Source organism: Macaca nemestrina, chromosome 4, assembly GCF_043159975.1.
Source record: "Macaca nemestrina isolate mMacNem1 chromosome 4, mMacNem.hap1, whole genome shotgun sequence".
Lineage (NCBI taxonomy): Eukaryota > Metazoa > Chordata > Mammalia > Primates > Cercopithecidae > Macaca > Macaca nemestrina.
Window position 1 is genome coordinate 75,397,355 of NC_092128.1, and position 18,566 is coordinate 75,415,920.

At 37.9% G+C, this 18,566-nt stretch overlaps 1 protein-coding gene across 6 annotated transcripts in view; it reads left to right on the plus strand.

The window, feature by feature from the left end:
• The window catches only part of LOC105475542 (dynein cytoplasmic 1 intermediate chain 1), a 319,181-nt gene that overhangs the window by 37,983 nt on the left and 262,632 nt on the right, over window positions 1-18,566 (plus strand). For 3 of the 6 annotated variants that reach the window (XM_011730892.3, XM_011730899.3, XM_011730893.3), the window contains exons 4-5: window positions 2,528-2,669; window positions 18,319-18,378. In XM_011730892.3, the coding sequence (XP_011729194.1) occupies window positions 2,528-2,669; window positions 18,319-18,378 (202 nt within the window). The remainder of the gene's footprint in view (window positions 1-2,527; window positions 2,670-18,318; window positions 18,379-18,566) is intronic. The other 3 variants (XM_011730894.3, XM_011730897.3, XM_011730898.3) reach the window with 3 other exon arrangements.

Here is an 18,566-nt window from a genome sequence, read left to right on the forward strand (position 1 = left end):
GAGGGGGCGGGAAGGAGGTGGGAGGAAAGGTTGTAGAATTGTCAGTAGTTTGCTGCTTATTGACTGATTAGATGGTCAACCTTCTCCACCGTGTTACTAGTAGATTATTTTATACTTGTTAAATGAGTTGCCACTTGGTAAATATAAGAAATCTTGGAATTTCTTATTAAATTGTTCTTTGTTTTCATTGCTGAATTCCAGTGCCTCTTTGCCAATCTAAATACTATGGATCTGGTTATGAATTTCATAACTACCACAGGCGTAGAGTTAGTTCATGATGAAAATAGAAGGCACAGTGGGAAATTTGAAGGAAAACAAAATGGTGGTGGATTAGCAGCCGATTAACAAGTTTAAATTAATTTGACTTTATTGTATTTTGATTTGATTACTAATTGGCATTTTCACTGCAATGCTCCTCCTCTAATTCATTCATTCCTAGTTGATTGTCTGTGACCTCATTTTATCACTAAAGCTTGGATATTGAATTACTTGTTTTCTTTGTGTTGAAGGTTACTTGTGCATATTTTGTTTATTCTGTCACTTACCTATATATCTCTCAGGTAATAGTTTTATTTTTCTTTTATCCTTTTGTTTTCCATACATTTAAGATTAATCCTAGGGTGTCTATAAAACTGCATTATATCCAGTATAGTTAAAAACCCTTTTAAAAGAATACATAAAAATAAATATAATATTCAGGTCTTTTGTTTAGAATACTTTCTTCTGAAGTTAATTCCATAATTGACTTTTATATTAAAATAAATTATCATTTATTTCCGTAATTACTTAAACTAAGAATAAAAAGTATTCCATGTACAACAAAATGGCAAATGTTTATATCAATGTGAATAATGAAAATAACATATAATAAGCTTAAAAATTATTAAGTATTGCTGGATGTATTTTAATACATACAAAACTAAAACACTATTAATAAGCATTTTATACTCAATCTCAATTTGTAATAGGCAAAATAGTATGTTCAAGAATGCTATAATAAGCCCCAATAAGATTAGATTCTTTTGTTTAATTTCTTTATGTTGTGGAAGACGTAACCTAGGGGATATTATATTTGACTGATGGCCCTTCTTTTCTACTTAAGAGCTGAGACACTTTTTTTTCTACTTAGTTGACATCGGATATGAGTTAGACACCTTGCAATCAATTATATTTGTGCCTCAAAATAGCCTTTGAAATTCTGTTGCATTGTGAACCCTGGTTAAACACAATAATAGTATGTCCTAGTCTCCCCTACCCTATGTAAAGCCAGTAATTAAACTTTAAGAACAAAACAGATTAACATCTCTAAACCATGACCAACTTTTGAAGTATCCCTGCATTACTGCCAAGGGACCCTGGCAAGGGCCCCGTTTTCATTTTTCAGTCACCTCTCCGACTTACCCTCTGAACTTACACAGAGGGTAATCAGTGAATTAATTGTGGGACCACATGAAAATTCCTAGCTCCTTGACAGATCTGCCATTGTGTTATAGGATTTGGGCAAAATAGTTGAGCCCTTTACCCTATTAAATAAATAAAAGGAAATTGCACATGATTGAAACCAAATGGGAATCTACACTTATGTACTGACATTTCTTTCTATCCATATGGTTTCTTTGGCATATGTGATATTGAGAACCCATTGAATTGCCTGGCCTGGAGCCATCTTGGCTATTTGGTGCAGCTTCTTTCTGAAGGACCTTGGGCTTGTATCTGAAGGAAGGGGGAAAAATTGCATTGGCTTTAGCTTTTTTCTTTTGTTATGCTTGCTCTCGGATTTTCAGCTTGTGCCGACCTCGATCTTTGAACTTGTCTCCTGTCTTCAGAGTGGCAGCTTACTTCTGTGCACATGGCAGTGTCTTCTAGAGCTGCTGGAGGCAAGGCAAAACGAGTCCCAAAGACAGTAAACAGTACAATGGAATGCAACTATTAATTAAAAGTAAAAATAAAGCAGCCTGGCATTTTTCTTTGTTTTGAAAGAGACTTTTTAATTACCAGGTTCAACATTTACCCTTTCTCTATCTGTCACTTAGGCTCTCATGGCAAATGCAGCTTTTATTCCACAGAGCACATTTCCCTCGAAATGCAGACATACAACAGATTTTTCTGACTGTCCTTGACCATTTAAAATTATTCAGAATCACTTATTTAATAATCTTTTAAAGTTTTATAGACACCCTGTTTTATTTTTAATAGGTCACATCTATACTAACAAAACAATATGAAGAATCAAAATTATCTGGATGGTTCATGCTAGAGAGATATTTGACTTGAGTTATCTGGATAGCTATTTTGATTCTCCATTTTACTTTGTTAGGGTGGACATGGCCTCAGAATCCCTATGTTAATTCTGTCTAAATCATTTCAAATTTTAATTTCCAAAATACAAAAAATTCACTGGACTTTTTTCCTTTCCTTTTCTTTCCTTTTTTTTTTTTTTTTAATCCCATCTCAATGTCTCCTGGCCATACAACCACTTTAATTTGGGCCCATTTGTTTTGATTTGTCTGACACTGCTCTTCACCAGTGCAGCCACTGCATTTTTTAACATGGGATACCTGTTATTTTCATTATTTAGTCCCAACCCCTATGTCTCCCTCCTCGAAATCAGTGAGCACTCCCAGTGAAGCTGGAAGCCAAGACTCAGGCGATCTGGGGCCATTAACAAGGTAAGAATTGTCCCTTTAAAAGGCCATGATGGGTGCCAATTAAAAAAAAAAAAAACAGCAACAACAACACAGTTAGAATACTGTGAAATGTGCATGTATCTGTATGTGTACTTGGACATTTTATATTTAAATTTATGGTGACTTGCTATTTTTAGTGGCATAGCAATGATCTTGAACACTAGATATGATCAACATATATCATCCTTCTTTCAGTGGGCTCATTTAGTACCATGTGTCTTGCTTAACAAACACAAACATATCCATTAGCTTAGGCTTAAAAAAGGCATGTATACATATGTAACAAACCTGCACATTGTGCACATGTACCCTAGAACATAAAGTATAATTATAATTTTTAAAAAAAGGCAGGGAGAGCAAAGATAAATTGAATATATATCCAGCTTCTTATTATCCTACTTTGGTTTTGGTTTCCATGAAAGTCTTTGTGAATAGAATACTGAGATGTTCCAATTCTAAATTTAATTTTTTAAGTGTATTATTTGCTTAGTAAAAGTTGACTAATTTGAAAACTCAGTCACCTAAGTATTTTTATTGTATTATTATTGGTAGTAGTAGTATCAGGATTGGCTGCTTCTGTTTAGTGAGTTCATTGCCAAGTTTGTATTGTACTATGTAGATTCACAGATTATGTAACTTCTGAAAGTAGATATAGACATTCTGTAATTTAATCACTGAAGAGGTATCCAAAAGGTAAAGATGTAAAAAGAAGAAAGGAGAAGTTTCATAAATGTAGATGGAGTCACGGTAGCTCTCCAAATCCAGCTGTCTTCGCCAGTGTTCACACATGCCGGGGTCCACAGGCAGGAATTTATGTGAGTACGGCAACTGCACCCAATTCTTAAAGGCCAGATGTCCCCCTCATAGATCAAGCTGGTTGAGCTCACATGGGACGATGGACCCAATTTTTCTGCATTTTCCAATTTTTCCTGAGAAGCTACAGATTCAGACATTCAGGTGATAATCTCCTAAATGTTAAATGTTAATGACTTTTGTTCCAAGTAGTTATGGGCCAGATTTGGCCTGTGGCCTGGCAATTTATGAACTCTAGCTTTGACTCTTAATTAAAAAAAAATCATAAAATACTTTAATCAAGTTTTTAAAGAAAAGAAGAAACAATCATCCACAGCACTGCTGTTCTAAGAAGTCATCCTTTTGGCTTGTCTATGTACCTTTCCAGTCCTTGTCTGTGTGCATTTCTTGCCTCCATATGTATTATTGGGGCAAAGATATAAAATTTTGCATTTTTCTCTTTCCACCTAAGGCATTAGCATAAGCATTTTCTTCTGAAAGTGCACTATTTCTATACAGGCATAGTTACTTTGGTAGCTGAAAATCTGGACATGAACATAATCTAGCATTGACCTGAGCTGCAGGGTTATTTGCTTTTGAAACCAATATGTGAGACTGGAATTACCTTGCCTATTTCTGCCTGTTGGTGTCCTTCAGACTTGAATATTTTGTTTTTATAGGCCCTTTGGAGACCAGTGGACACTGCTTTCAATTAAAAAAAAAAAAAGGAGAGGTTTTTGAGGGCACAAAGCTGGTTTATTTTAGCAAATCGCTTTTGTGATTTGGGGCAGCACACGTCTTCTCTCATCTTTTGCTTTGAACACTTCAAAAGGTCTTTGAGGGAGAACAAAGTAATAGCAACACAGTTGTGTAAGATCTAACATTTATTCAAGAGCTGGCACAATATAATCACATTTCTTGGGGGAGGGGGCGTCCATTGGTCCATCATTAAGTTAATGTATTTGACCATTTCTGTATCATGATGGTGCGTGTCATTACTGCTTAGCTTCAAGGGTGCAGTTGGCAGCATTCAATTCTATTACTGACTTCACATTTGAGGAGCCCTTTTGAAAACTTTCTAAAGAAAGCTGACCTATGCTGTTAGTACTCTGGGGACAACAGCAATTATTTCTTCTCAGAGAATTTTATTCTTTATTTCTTTCTCCATCTTAAGTGATTTTTTTTTAAAAACTTTGTGAATCACTTTGGAAGAGGTGCAGCCTACTCCTACCCAACACAACAGTACCTTCAATTTTTTATAGGAAAGTTCTTGCAAGATTGAGTACCTAGAAGTCAGTAAATAAATCTCTTGCAAAGTGCAGGTTTCATAGAAATGCAAGAAAATTTGCACTGAAACATGATAGCTTTCAGAAAAACTAAGCACAAAGTTTGCTTTAGGAGAACACATTAGGAATGGCTTAGTAAATTCTGCCCTTGTTTTGAACTTAGGAAAATTCCACACAAATTTATGTTTTTTCTTTAATAAAATAAATATGAGGTTAAATTGCAGGAGAATGTTATATTTGTTTTTTAAAATTCCACTTTGAATGTCTTTTTATGTAGAAGACACATCTTTGAAATCAATTTATATTAACTTTAACACTTCATAAAACAGGAGACTGGGAAAATAGTTCTGTAATTCTTAAGAATATAACTCTATGCTCATAAATTTGCCTATTTGTGTGGAATTTGAACTCTTCAAAAAATGGAAAATCTTTCAGAAGATAACAAGAATTAAATTAACACATCTGGCCATAGCTAAAGGCACATATAAATTCTCTCATTCATTTGCCAAAATTTCAAACCAAAGCTAAAATTTTCTTTAGAAAGCCAAAATTAGCAGACATTTCTTATAATCCTTGTAACTAGTTAATCTGCAAATTGGCATACTCAATGTACTTTATTATAGAGAAGAAGTTAAAATAGTGCTTTTAAAAAAGTATAACAAAAATCCCTCTTACTGATTTTTTTTTTTTTTTTAAATTTTAAAGAGACCATCTTGCTCCATTGCCCAGGTTGGAGTACAGTGGTGCAATTATAGCTCACTGTAACCTCAAACTCCTGGGCTCAAGAAATCCTCCTGCCTCAGCCTCCTGAGTAGCTGGGACTACAGCCATGCACCACCATGCACAGCTAATTTTTATTTTTACTTTTTGTAGAGATGGAGTCTCGCTATGTTGCCCAGGCTGGTCTGGAATTCCTGGCCTTAAGCAATCCTTTTGCTTTGGCCTCCCAAAGTGCTGGGATTAGAGGCGAGAGCCACTGCACTCAGCCACCTCTTACTGATTTTTAAGAGCACTTGAGAAAATTTTAAAAAATGGGTAGAGAGTAGAAATATATGTTTTCAGTTATGCTAATGATTTAATTTTAAAATTTCACTTAAAGTGTCACAATTTGTTTTGCAATTTATGCTTCCATCGTTATATCCCATTTCTCATTTACAACTTATATTTGTGGTTTTATCTTCTATCTCCTGATCAGTTTTGGTAGAATCAATTAATCATTGCTAGTTAATTATATTGGCAAGCAACAAGCTCTTGGATTTTAAAAGCTTGTAGAAAAGGTTAGTTTGAAGGGTTAGTTTTACTTATAAACATAAATGAAAAAAATCTTTGATATACTGTAAGCAACTGGAATCCAACATATTAAGAGGATACTATGCTATGGTTAATTAGTATTGTTTCAAAAATGCAAGGTTATTTTAGTATAGGAAAATGTCTTACTATATAATTTAGCATACAAAAAGGTCAAAGAAGGAAAAATAATCATTGCAACATGTACTTAAATTATACTTAAGACATTTAAACACTTATTCCTGTATTTTAAAATGTAGTAAACTAGTAATACAAAATATTTTCTCAATACGGTAAAGAATATTTATCTGAAACAGCTTACGCTTACATAAGAGTGAAGCATTAGCACTTTATAGCCCTGAAAAATGGCTTTTGTTTAGTTGAACATGTCACTCATCCTCAGAAAGTGGTGAATTCCTTGAAAGTAGGGACTAAGTGATACCCCTGTAGTAAGTATTTGATAAATGTTTGTTGAGTGAGGTGTGGTAGCTCAGAACTGTAATACCAGCTACTTGGGAGTCTGAGGCAGGAGGATTGCTTGAGGCTAGGAGTTCAAGAAAAGCCTGGGCAACATAGCATCCAAGATTTGAAAAAAAAGTTTGTCAGCCGGGCGTGGTGATTCACACCTGTAATCCCAGCACTTTGGGAGGTTGAGGCAGGCGGATCATGAGGTCAGGAGATGGAGACCATCCTGGCTAACATGGTGAAACCCCATCTCTACTAAAAATACAAAAAATTAGCCAGGCGTGGTGGTGGATGCCTGTAGTCCCAGCTACTTGGGAGGCTGAGGCAGGACAATGGCATGAACCCAGGAGGTGGAGCTTGCAGTGAGCCAAGATCGTGCCACTGCACTCCAGCCTCAGCGACAGAGCAACACTCTGTCTCAAAAAAAATAAATAAATAAAAAAATTCTGCTTTTTACTGATGAGGACACTGGGATGCGCAGAAAGAATAAGTAATTTTCTCAAGTTCATACAGAGTGTTGTTTTGCTACAGTGCTAGGTTTTTACCTAGGCAGGTTGATTCAAGTTTCCGCAACGTATACCTCTATGCTACATAATCTCTAACGGTAGTTGATATGAGTGATACACAACCTACTGCATAAGGTTATTGTGAGGATTATACAAAGTAATACTCTATAAAGTACTCAGAAAGGAGGCTGGTGTATACTAACTATATGTGAGTTTTAGCAATTATTATAATTTTTTCACATTTTAATTTAGCCATTTTTCTGATGGCGAAAAATCTTTTTAGATCCTCTTGTAGAACATGTTGGTATAATTTTCAATTTTAGTAAGCATTGCCTGTATCTTTATCCAAAGTAATTATATAAAATTATTAAACATGACAAGGCAAAGGACAGATTGCAATCTTTGCCCCTATAGACCACATTCTGGGTTGCCCACTCCTTACTCACTAACCTTCAGATAACAACCAGAGTGAATTGATCTAAGTGAAAATCATTCCGCCAACATTTATTCTTCTCATTCACATGGATGGCTCACAGGGGACTTTGCACTAGGAATTTTCTCATGTTTAGTTGTAATTCCTTAGGGTTCTTAATGACAGAGCTGAACTAGAAGATGTACTGGCCTGCAAAAATCTAGGAAAGTGTAGTGACCTCATAAAGTTCAGCTGGACACCACGGTATAGGCTAAAACCTGTCCCAAATGGAAAGAAACTTTGAAAATGTTTTCAAAGTTAAAACATCTCTCGGCCAGGCGTGGTGGCTCATGCCTGTAATCCCAGCACTTTGGGAGGCCGAGGCAGGTGGATCATGAGGTCAGGAGATCGAGACCATCCTGGCTAACACAGTGAAACCCTGTCTCTACTAAAAATACAAAAAATTAGCTGGACGTGGTGGCAGGCACCTGTAGTCTCAGCTACTCAGGAGGCTGAGGCAGGAGAATGGGGTGAACCCAGGAGGTGGAGCTTGCAGTGAGCCGAGATGGTGCCACTGCACTCCAGTCTGGGAGACACAGCGAGATTCCGTCTCAAAAAAAAAAAAAAAAATCTCTCAACATGATAACATACTGTGCAATCTCCTGTCACAATAATAACACCCATTGCATAACATCCTTAACAAAATAGTCTGAAGGGGAGGTTTCTGATGTTTGTCTTTGATGAGAAGTGCCATGGAGGGTAGTAAAATAATTAATTTTTGTCTTTGTTTTTTTTTTTTTTTTTTTTTTTTTTTTTTTACCATCTTTGGTCTTAGCACCATCATTAAGTTCTACTTTTCTTTTTTTTTTTTGAGACTGAGTCTCGCTCTGTCGCCCAGGCTGGAGTGCAGTGGCCGGATCTCGGCTCACTGCAAGCTCCGCCTCCCGGGTTTATGCCATTCTCCTGCCTCAGCCTCCCGAGTAACTGGGACTACAGGCACCCGCCACTACGCCCGGCTAATTTTTTGTATTTTTTTAGTAGAGACGGGATTTCACTGCATTAGCCAGGATGGTCTCGATCTCCTGACCTTGTGATCCGCCCGTCTCGGCCTCCCAAAGTGCTGGGATTACAGGCTTGAACCACCGTGCCCAGCAAGTTCTACTTTTCAATCAATCAAGACATTCAAGCCTTCCTCCAACATTTTATTTTTAAAATCTTTTCTTTTTTTTTTTTTTTTTAAGACAAAGTCTCTCTGTCACCCAGCCGGGAGTGGTGGCACAATCTTAGCTCACTGAAGCCTCAAATTCCTGGGATCAAGCTATTCTCCCACTATAGCTTCCTGTGTAACTAGGAGAACAGGTGCATACCACCACACCCAATTAATTTAATTTTTTTTTTTTTTGTTTTGTAGAGACAAGGGCTTGCTATATTTCCCAGGCTGGTCTTGAACTTCTGGCCTCAAGTGATTCTCCTCTGTCTCCATCCTAAAGTGGTGGGATCCTCCTGCCTCTCCCTCCCAAAGTGCTGAGATTACAGGCAGGACCCATTCTGCCCAGCCTAAAAATCTCTTACTATTATGGAAACAACACCTGTGCATTTTGTACAACTAGAAAATATAAATGAGCAAAAATAACAAAATAAAAACATCATGTTTCCACCACCAGAGATCAGCACTCTTAGCACCTTAGTGCTTATTCTTTTATATAATATGTATGTCATCATGTATAATGATAAGTGACATCTTACTGTGAAAACTGTTGAACCTGCTTTTCCAATCAAGTATCTGTATTTTTATATTTCAATGTATTTTTACCTTATCTAGTATCAACACTATCTTCACATTTCCCCAATTGACCCCAATAAAATCCCGAAGTATTTAAAATTGATGCCTGTGCTCACAATTAGCAGCATTTCTTAACCCAAAACCCTAATATTTGTAGTTTTTTCTCTAGGGAGGTGAGGCCCCTGCCAAGGGTACCACAAATGCAGCAGATGGAGAAATGTCTTCTAAAGCACGTCACAGGAGAATGATGGTACAAAGGGAATGGATTAAAAGTCACTTAGGCTTTCAGCTGCATGTGTATTTCAGATTAGAAGGGACAAAGGGACAGATTTCTTCAGTGTTCTCTCTTCAGCTTGAATACTGGACCTCCATATAATTACTATTCAGTTTCTTATTGACAGAAAGCTTTGGTAAAATTTAGATTCTTGTTTTTGGGCTACAATAATTTGTTGTGGGCAACTTGTCCTGTCTGCATGTAGGTACCACTTTTTTTTTTTTTTTTTTAGTGACTTCAGGAAAGAAAAATGTGTTCTGGGGCCACGTGGGCATAGTACTCAAAGGAAATCCTTAGGACCTTCACCTTTATCCACAGTTGGATTCTGCAGAATTCTTTGGAACTACATAAACCTCTCTTGACCCATTTGGGTAAAACCAGCATCATCTTCCAAGATGCTCTGATAAATCGAAGGCTAAAGGGAAGGCATAAAGGAAGTATTAGTAAAGGTGAAAAACATAATAAATAATACAAGACTATGGGGAAAATTTAATAAGACTATTAAAATTTTGCTTATACAAAAAAATTTTTAAAGTATCACTATATAAAGAGAGATTGACAGGATACTACCAGCTAATTGGACTTTGGGGAGACTGAAGTCGCTAATTCAAGGTTGGTTAAAAGTCAGTCTCTTTGTAAATTAAAATAAGATTTACACTATACGGTTTTCCTTTATGCAGCACAATAAGTTCAAATTTTTTGATGTCATTATCTTCAGGCAAAGTGTACTGTATGTACCCATATGGTTATAGTAACACAGTAAGCATCTATTTTAGGAAGGGGTAGCTGAGCTTTCTTCTAGAGAAACTGCTTGCTTGACAGCAGGACTTCTGTGTAAGATTTTGGGAAAACATGCTCTTGTTCTATGATGGGAAGTCCTACATTTCTTATTGAATCCAGCTCAGATGGACTTCCCATGTGGCTTAGTGTGGCTCGCTTTGGAGCTCCATGTTAGGGCTCAGGTGTTAGACAACAGATGGAAAATTCTCCCACCATAAATTAAGAAAAATGCTTTTTAAAAAGAGCCTGATGTAAGTATGTATTTCACTGTTCCACTTTTATTTCTGACATCAGAAAATCTTTATCATCATTGCCTGTCCTAAGTAAGGAAAAAATTGAGGTCAGGAAGTAAAACATTAACTCATTATTTAAATTCCATCCTTTCTTAATTAACATCACTTTAATGAATGTGACAAATTGAGTGATATGATGGATTTTAAAATGTCCTTATTATTTCGTGTATTACTTTTGGAAACGGCATTTTAAAAATTAGATATTTAGCAATGGCATTGACTAGATATTTTCTGTTTGGTACTATGCTTACATAATCCCAAACTGTTTTCACTGACTGATTAGTCACTAGTGATTTGTTTGACAGAGAAGACATGTGGAACAAGAGTTCAGAGAAACTGTGGGACTCAGGAAAGCTCTGTATTCTGGCTTTGAGCTTTCTCTCCATCTTAGAAAAGAAAGAACATGAAAATTTGAGTTCCAGTGCAGTTGCTTCAGGGACTAATTAAAGTTACTAAGAGAAGATGGCTGGCCTGCTTTTGTTTTTTACCACAAATCAGCAATATGTTGAGCATTTAAAAAATAATAATGTTCATAGAGACAGGGTCTCGTTATGTTGCCCGAACTGGTCATGAACTCCTGGTCTCAAGTGATCCTCCTGCCTCGGCCTCCCAAAGTGCTGGGCCATCATGCCCGGCCAGTGGTCACCATTTTTATTAGATAAGATATGCTTTCCTTCTTCAGTGTGGAAGTGAGTCTGAAAACTCTCCTGCGACCATGTAGTGACATCACACTGAGTAAGACTGAGTTTTCCCTAAGTGCTTTGATGGATATTAAGGGAGTTAGGCAGACATGCCCTGATTTATTATTTCATTTTTTAATAAAAAAGTGAAAACTGTTTCTTTTGGAATCAACTTGCCCTCACACATCACGCTCATCTACAGAAAATCCAGGTAAAGAATATCCATTTATTCATTCATTCATCAAGTCATTCAGTAAACAATTGAGAATTTATTGTCTATCAGATACTACACTAGACCTTCAAGGAATATAAAGATTCTTCTTACTTCTAAAGAACAAGTAAATTGACAGATTTAATTTGAATCTAAGGAAATGTTGTTGTGTAGTTACAGCTCTCAAATATGCATACTCAGAGAAGAGCTCAATGGTAATGAGGACTTTGGGGTTATTTTGCAGAAGATATATGGTCACCTATGTGATTGCCTCAGGTTAGAGTACAGAGAGGTGAGAGGAGAAGACAGAATCCTGGTTGGAGAATGCCTGTCTTTATTGGAATGGAAAGAGCAAGGGTACTGCCAAAAACACAGTGAGAGAGGGAGGAAAAGAAATAAGATTTTCAGGGCCAAGAAAACTAAAAAAAGACTAAAGACTATGCCAAGAAGGAGCCAATAGTGATCAAAATGAGAGAGAGCAAAGTTAAGGAACAAGAACTGACCATGGGATTTGATGATTTGGAGGTGGTTGTCGTCATCATTATCATTTTTTGTTATTATTATTATTATTGATGCTGTTTTATTTTCATAGGCTGAGTTCCTGGGAGCAAAACTAGTGCAGGAGTAATTCTATTTTTTATGGTTCCTGCCACATATTGGCATATTACTTCCCAAAGAACTTTACTAATTTAAATGCTGCCAACAGTGTATGAGAGTGCCTTAGCCACACTGAGTGTCAGCATTATAAATGAGAGATTTGTTAAATACTGCCTTCCAAATATTAATTGAACATCTCTTTCTTATAGCCAAAGACTAGAAAAGGTAAGAACAAAAACACTCTTTAAGAAATAATTCTAAGGCTTTCTGCTCTGAGGTCTAATAAAGATGGAAAGAAGAATGGAAACCACCAACTTGCTTGTTGGTAAAAGCTGAACAGGAAGAAATTAACCACTCATCAGAGTGCAAGGTCTATGCAACACAGACATTATGTCTTTCACTCCTAAGTTACACTTTCAACAGATGGCCAAGGACTTTTTAAAATTTTCACTTCTGTCTCATAAACTGAAGCTGAGCAAATAAAATTGAGCCAATGAAAGGGGAATCTTATAAGAAATTAGAAAGTAATGAATTGGTACAAGGCTTAAAATACGAAATTCTGCTTGTCTCTTGGTAGGTTACTGCTAGTTTGAAGAATTTTGATATTTGTCTATTCTTTTTAAAAAATATTGAAAAACAAATTGACCCACAAATTATAAATTAACCACTACATGGTAGGCATTTTTGGATAAGATGCCAGAGGCTACAATGTTTTTGATATGTTCAAGGTTAAATAAGTGAGTGATTATTTTCCATGTTGGGAAGCTTCTGTATTTTGAAACGAAGTTAGGAAATGTGACCTTAATTGGCATGTCCAAAACACGCAATCCAACCCTGGGACCATAGAACTGTAACAGTGGCCTCTGAACACATAACAGGGCTCCTATGAAAGAGAGATCAGAGATCCCACTTACACAGACCCTCAGAAAGTTAACCTAAGAAATCAGTTGAAACTAATCAGAGCAGCCGAATGCAACTCATAAAAATAAGCAAACAAACAACACCAGGATGGTTCCCCAGCGGGGAATACTAGACAGAAATTTAATTGGTAGAGTTAAAGAAAGATTGTATCAAACAACAAGGGCTAGGTTGGTTATCCCAGGAATTCCAGAAAGGGGAGACTTGGGTAGCAGTGAGGATGATGTCTGGTCTTGGGGAGAGATGAGATCATGGTGGGGTAGGGCAGGGGAAGCTGTGGTAGTTAAACATTCAGCATCACCTGCTCTAGTCCCAAAGATACTGCTGGACATCTGGCTTCCCAGGAAGCTGGGCTTCAAGGAGAGAAGACTTTGTCAGGCTTATATATTTGTCTGCCTGGTTATTATTGTTCTCACAACAAATTGCTAAGTTGGCATCTAAAATACAGCAGTCTTATAAGACCTAGTGGACTAACTCAGCCACCTAAGTCCAATAAGCTAAGCACTGAGGAAAATGAATTTAAGCCCATATCCTACCCCCTCCTCCAAGACCAGGTCAAAGGGAATCTCTAATCTTTTCAGTGGAAGTGTGTCTCCCTGCTGTGACTTCCAAAGGATGATGAAAGTGCAGTTAAATGCCTGGCTGGCTGGCACGCAGCAAACACTAAGTGAAGGGAAATTATAACGATCACTGTTCTTAATCTGTCTTTCTTATGGCATTTATTAATATTTTCAGCTCATATTTATTCAAACTTTAAACTGTGCCAGTCTCTGAGCAAGTGATGAGAGCTACTTTCTTCCTTGTAGATGTTAGCGGTATATTATTAGGCATAAATATTCATATGTCTCATTTCTTTTACCAAAATGTAAAATTCTTAAGTGCAAGTTCCATGTCCCTCAGCATACATGTGGTACTGCAGGGTAGGGGAAGCTGTCATAGTTAAACATTCAACATCACCTACTCTAGTCCCAAAGATACTGCTGGACATCTGGCTTCCCAGGAAGCTGGGCTTCAAGGAGATAAGACTTTGTCAGGCTTATATATTTGTCTGCCTGGTTATTATTGTTTTCACAACATATTGCTAAGTTGGCATATAAAATATAACAGTCTTATAAGACCTAGTGGACTAACTCAGCCACCTAAGTCCAATAAACTAAGCACTGAGGAAAATGAATTTAGGCCTAAATCCTACCCCCTCCTCCAAGACCAGGTCAAATAGAATATGGCAAGTTTTGCCTTCAGTCTTGTTCTACTAAACTATATATATATATGTTTTGGCTTTTTTTTTTTTTTTTTTTTTGAGACAGGGTCTTACTCTGTAACCCAGGCTGGAGTGCAGTGGCATGATCTCAGCTCACTGCAGCCTCTGCTTCCTAGGCTCAAGCTATCCTCCCATCTCAGCCTCCTGAGTAGCTGTGAACACAAGCGAGCACCACCATACCTGGCTAATTTCTGTATTTTTTGAAGATGCAGGGTTTCGCCCTGTCACCCAGGCTGGTCTTGAACTCTTGGACTTGAGCAATCTGCCTGCCTCGGCCTCCCAAAGTGCTGGGCTTACAGGCGTGAGCTACCGCGCCAGGCATATTTATATATGTTTTATCTCCTCATAATAACTCTAAGTTCCTTGAACATTTTTTCAGCCCTCTGTTACAGTATTTTGTATTTTATGTTCTTAATAGATGTTTTTTGAATAAGCGAATGAATGTTCCTATCAAAATCTTTTCTCCTCTGCGTGCATTGATTCAGCCATTCCAGAAATGAATAAAAAATAGAACTATTATAGTATACAGGGTGATTTCTTTATCACCATCATTTTGTTTTCAGGGATACAATTACTTGATAAAATGGCTGGAAAATAAGATCTCTGCCCATTGGTTAAATAAATTATTCTAACAGGAGAAGAGAAAGTTAAAAGGCAGTTGAATAATCATCCTAGATTTTAAAATATCAGACAGAGAAGAATGTTAAAGGGCCTCGATGCCTGCACCCTCATTTGCTGGGAACAAAAGGAGATTTGCCTGATGACACAGTGAAGCCATATCCAGGACACAGACCTCCCACCCGGGGCCAGGCGTGGTCTTCTCTAAAATGCTGCCATCTGCAGGGAAGCTGTCCTCCATGGTTTACACAGAAGGAATTCCGCAAATGTTTAATACATATTTCTAGGCTATTCCTGGAAACACAAACAACCTTTGCCCATTTTGCATATTGGCCTCAAGTTCCTTTCAAAAAATTTGCATATTTACATATTCTTGAGAGGAACCACCCCACAGATAATAATGGGAAAAATGAAAAGATAATACAACTGGCACATTTGATAGCATCCTTGGCTTCATGCCTTACCCCACACAGCTTGTTACTGACGATAACTATGATTTCTGTTCCTGAATAACATAGGTGTGCCAGGAGGCAAGGCTGTTGTAGTGTCACATTCCTACCTTTGTTTTTCTGGCCAAGTAAATGCAAACTCCCCAGTACTAATCTGTGGACTTTTTAAGTGGATGATTCTGATAGAATCACTATTTATACTTCTTAAGGGTATAGTGAGTTCAGGTGATCTGTCCAATACGTATCAGAAGAGCTAGACCATTGGGGAGCTGCTGGGAGAAGTGGAAAATGTCACCAAAGATCAGCCCATCAGAAACCTCAAGGAAAATGGAGGTCAAACAGCTCATCCCACTCCTTGCAAGGAAAGCTTCTTACAATCAGCAAGAGCCAGAGTCTGCTCTTTTGTCTATAGCAGAAGAAATGCTCTTAAATTTGACCCCCAGAGATATGTGAACAGCAAGTATGAATTATGTTAACATATTCCATTACTTTCACAATTTGAACTGAGATTAAAGAATCAGTGCCCAGAAGCAAGAAGGGCTAATTTTCTTCAGCAGAGAATGAATTCAGAGCATGGGTTCTCACCCCTAGCTGCACGTTAGAATCACCTGGAAAGCTTTAAAAAACTACAGATGCCTGGGTCCCACCCCAGACATTCTGGCTTAATTGGTCTAGGGGTGTCCTGGGCCTGAGGCCAGGCTTGAGCAAATCAGAAGTTTAGATGCTGATGTATTTGAGCATCAGTGATGCTTTCTGCATGCTGACTACTGAAAGCAATAGTCTAGCTCTGTCATTCTCCAAAGGTGGTCCCATGGTTAGTCCTGTAAACATCACCTGGAAACTTGTTAGAACTACAAATTCTAGGGCCCCACTCCAGATCTACTGAATCAGAATTTCTAGGGTTGCGTATCAGCTTATTAAAGCCCTCCAGGTCATTCTGATGAACATGAAAGTTTGAGAACCACTTATCTAAGTCAAGTCATTGTTGCTCAAAGTGTGTTCCACAGAGCAGCAACATCTGTATCTCCTGGTGCTTGTTTGAAATGCAGAGTCTCGGGCCACCCCCACACCTACTAAGTCAGACTCTGCATTTTAGCAATATTCCCGGGTATCTGTATGTGCATTAAAATTTGAGAAGCGCTGGTCTAAGAAACACAGGCCAGTTAGTGTCTCAATGGACTTCAGTTTTAATCTTTCAGAGGTTTTATGTAAAAAAAAAAAGAGCACAGCCAGAGCATAGAAGGGAAGCTGTGAATCCATAATCTGCTACTTCTGCAGGAGGGGTTAATGTGCGATCTGTCAAATAGGTCAAGCATTGACTCAAAGAAACCTTAAGAGTAGGTAGAGTTGTTGTGGCAGTAGTAAAAGCAGCTGCTGTTTATCATATGGTTACTATGTGCTTTATAGGTATACTTGCATTTAATCCTTGTAGAAAACCAGCAAAATATTCATTCATTCAATAAATATCGTATTACATAAGCACATATGTGAGATACAGTTCTAGGCATATCCCTATGTTCTAGAGATGTAGCCACCCCTGCCATTATGAAGCTTAAGTCCAAAGTCAGACAACAAACAAAAATAAATAAGGTGATATACAAGAAAATCATAGGTAAAGATGAATGCTATGAAGGAAATAAAGTAGGGGAAAGGAAGGAAATGAAGAGTAGTAAGGAAGTGCTACTTGAGATCAGGTAGTGAAGCAGGGGAGCCTCTTTGAGGAGGTGACATTTGAGCAAAGACACAAAAGAAGCAAAATCATGAGCCATGCAGATGTTTAAGGGAAGACCATTAAGGAGTATGCAGAGTTGACATAATGTGAGTGAATGAATGGTTAGAGAGAAGTTTGGAAGATCACTGCAGGCCAGTTCATAAGTTATCATATAAGCTACAGTAAGTATTGACAGACAAGGAAACCGAGCAGGGCTTCTCAAATTTAGGGTGCCTGTGGATCACCTGGGGAACGTGTTAAACTGTAATATGGAGTCACTAAGTCTGGGGTGGGATGTGAGTTTCTGCATTTCCAACAAACTCCAAAGAGATGCTGATGCTACTGCTCTGTAGGCCACAGAGTAAACAAAGGGATGCAGGGGCTGAGAACTTACTAAACAGCATGCTCAATGTCACACAGCTGGTAAGTCACAGAGGCAAGATTTGAATCACAGATGCCTGATCCCAAAGTTTGTGCTGTCCATTAGTTGCCTCTGAGATAACCTCATGCCTGATTCACCTGTAACCAGTTCTGTGCGGGATATTTAAAGAGCCTGGCTGAGAAAGGTCCTGGCATGTGCTGTGTTTATAGAAGAGCCATTTATCCCCTCTTATTTTCAAGGAGAAACAGCAAGGGAAATTGGATGCTTTGGTAACTATTGATACTTTGTGCTATTGTTTATGCAATGTTTAAAAAATATAAGATATAAGCAATCCCTGACATCTTAGAGAGGAATGATATTGTTAGTGACCATCTTGGGGTGCAATATATAAACAAGCATAAAAATACCCTTGAGTCTCGAAATCTAATGCATTATATTTGTAGTATCTAATCCAAGGAAGCCAGTTATTCACCAAGTCCTGCAGTCATACCCCTGCCCTGACCCATTTGCACCCATGCGTTTAGTTCTTTTCACCACATAGAAGATGCTTGGAGTTCCCAGATGTGGATGGGCTTTGGGGTGTCAGAGATACATGCAGTGGGTTACTTGCTCAAATCAATGAAGCCTCAATACGAAACAAAACAAAGGGTGGGGGTGTGTGTGGAGTTTGAACACTTGGTGTCAACTTTCCTTCATGAAAGCAGTCATAGCTCCCGATATTAAACAGATGTTTGCAGGAGAGGATGGCTCCTCGCTTTCTCTTGTTGTTTGATAGTCACTGGGGATGGAGGGGATGGAGGGGGGACATGTTCTGTGTATGTATTGTATATGCTCTTGCCTTGATGAATGACATAGTTTGGTTTGGTTTGTTGCCCTCCCCTTTTGTTAATTCTCTGTGTTCTTTTTCCTTTGTGCTGCACAATTAGGACCCTGCAGTGGGACACAGACCCCTCAGTGCTCCAGCTGCAGTCAGACTCAGAACTTGGGTATATGTCTGCTCTTTTGTTACTCCTTTTATTATTTCTTTGCTACAGTTGCGTTGAAATGCTGGAGCTGCTGTTACTCTTGTGTTCTCCCCTTTTGTTGAACTTCTAGTTTGATAAGTTCATTTCCTTCTGTTAGTTTTCCTTAAAAAGCTTTGAAGAAAGTCTCTCTTTGTGGAAAACACCACAAA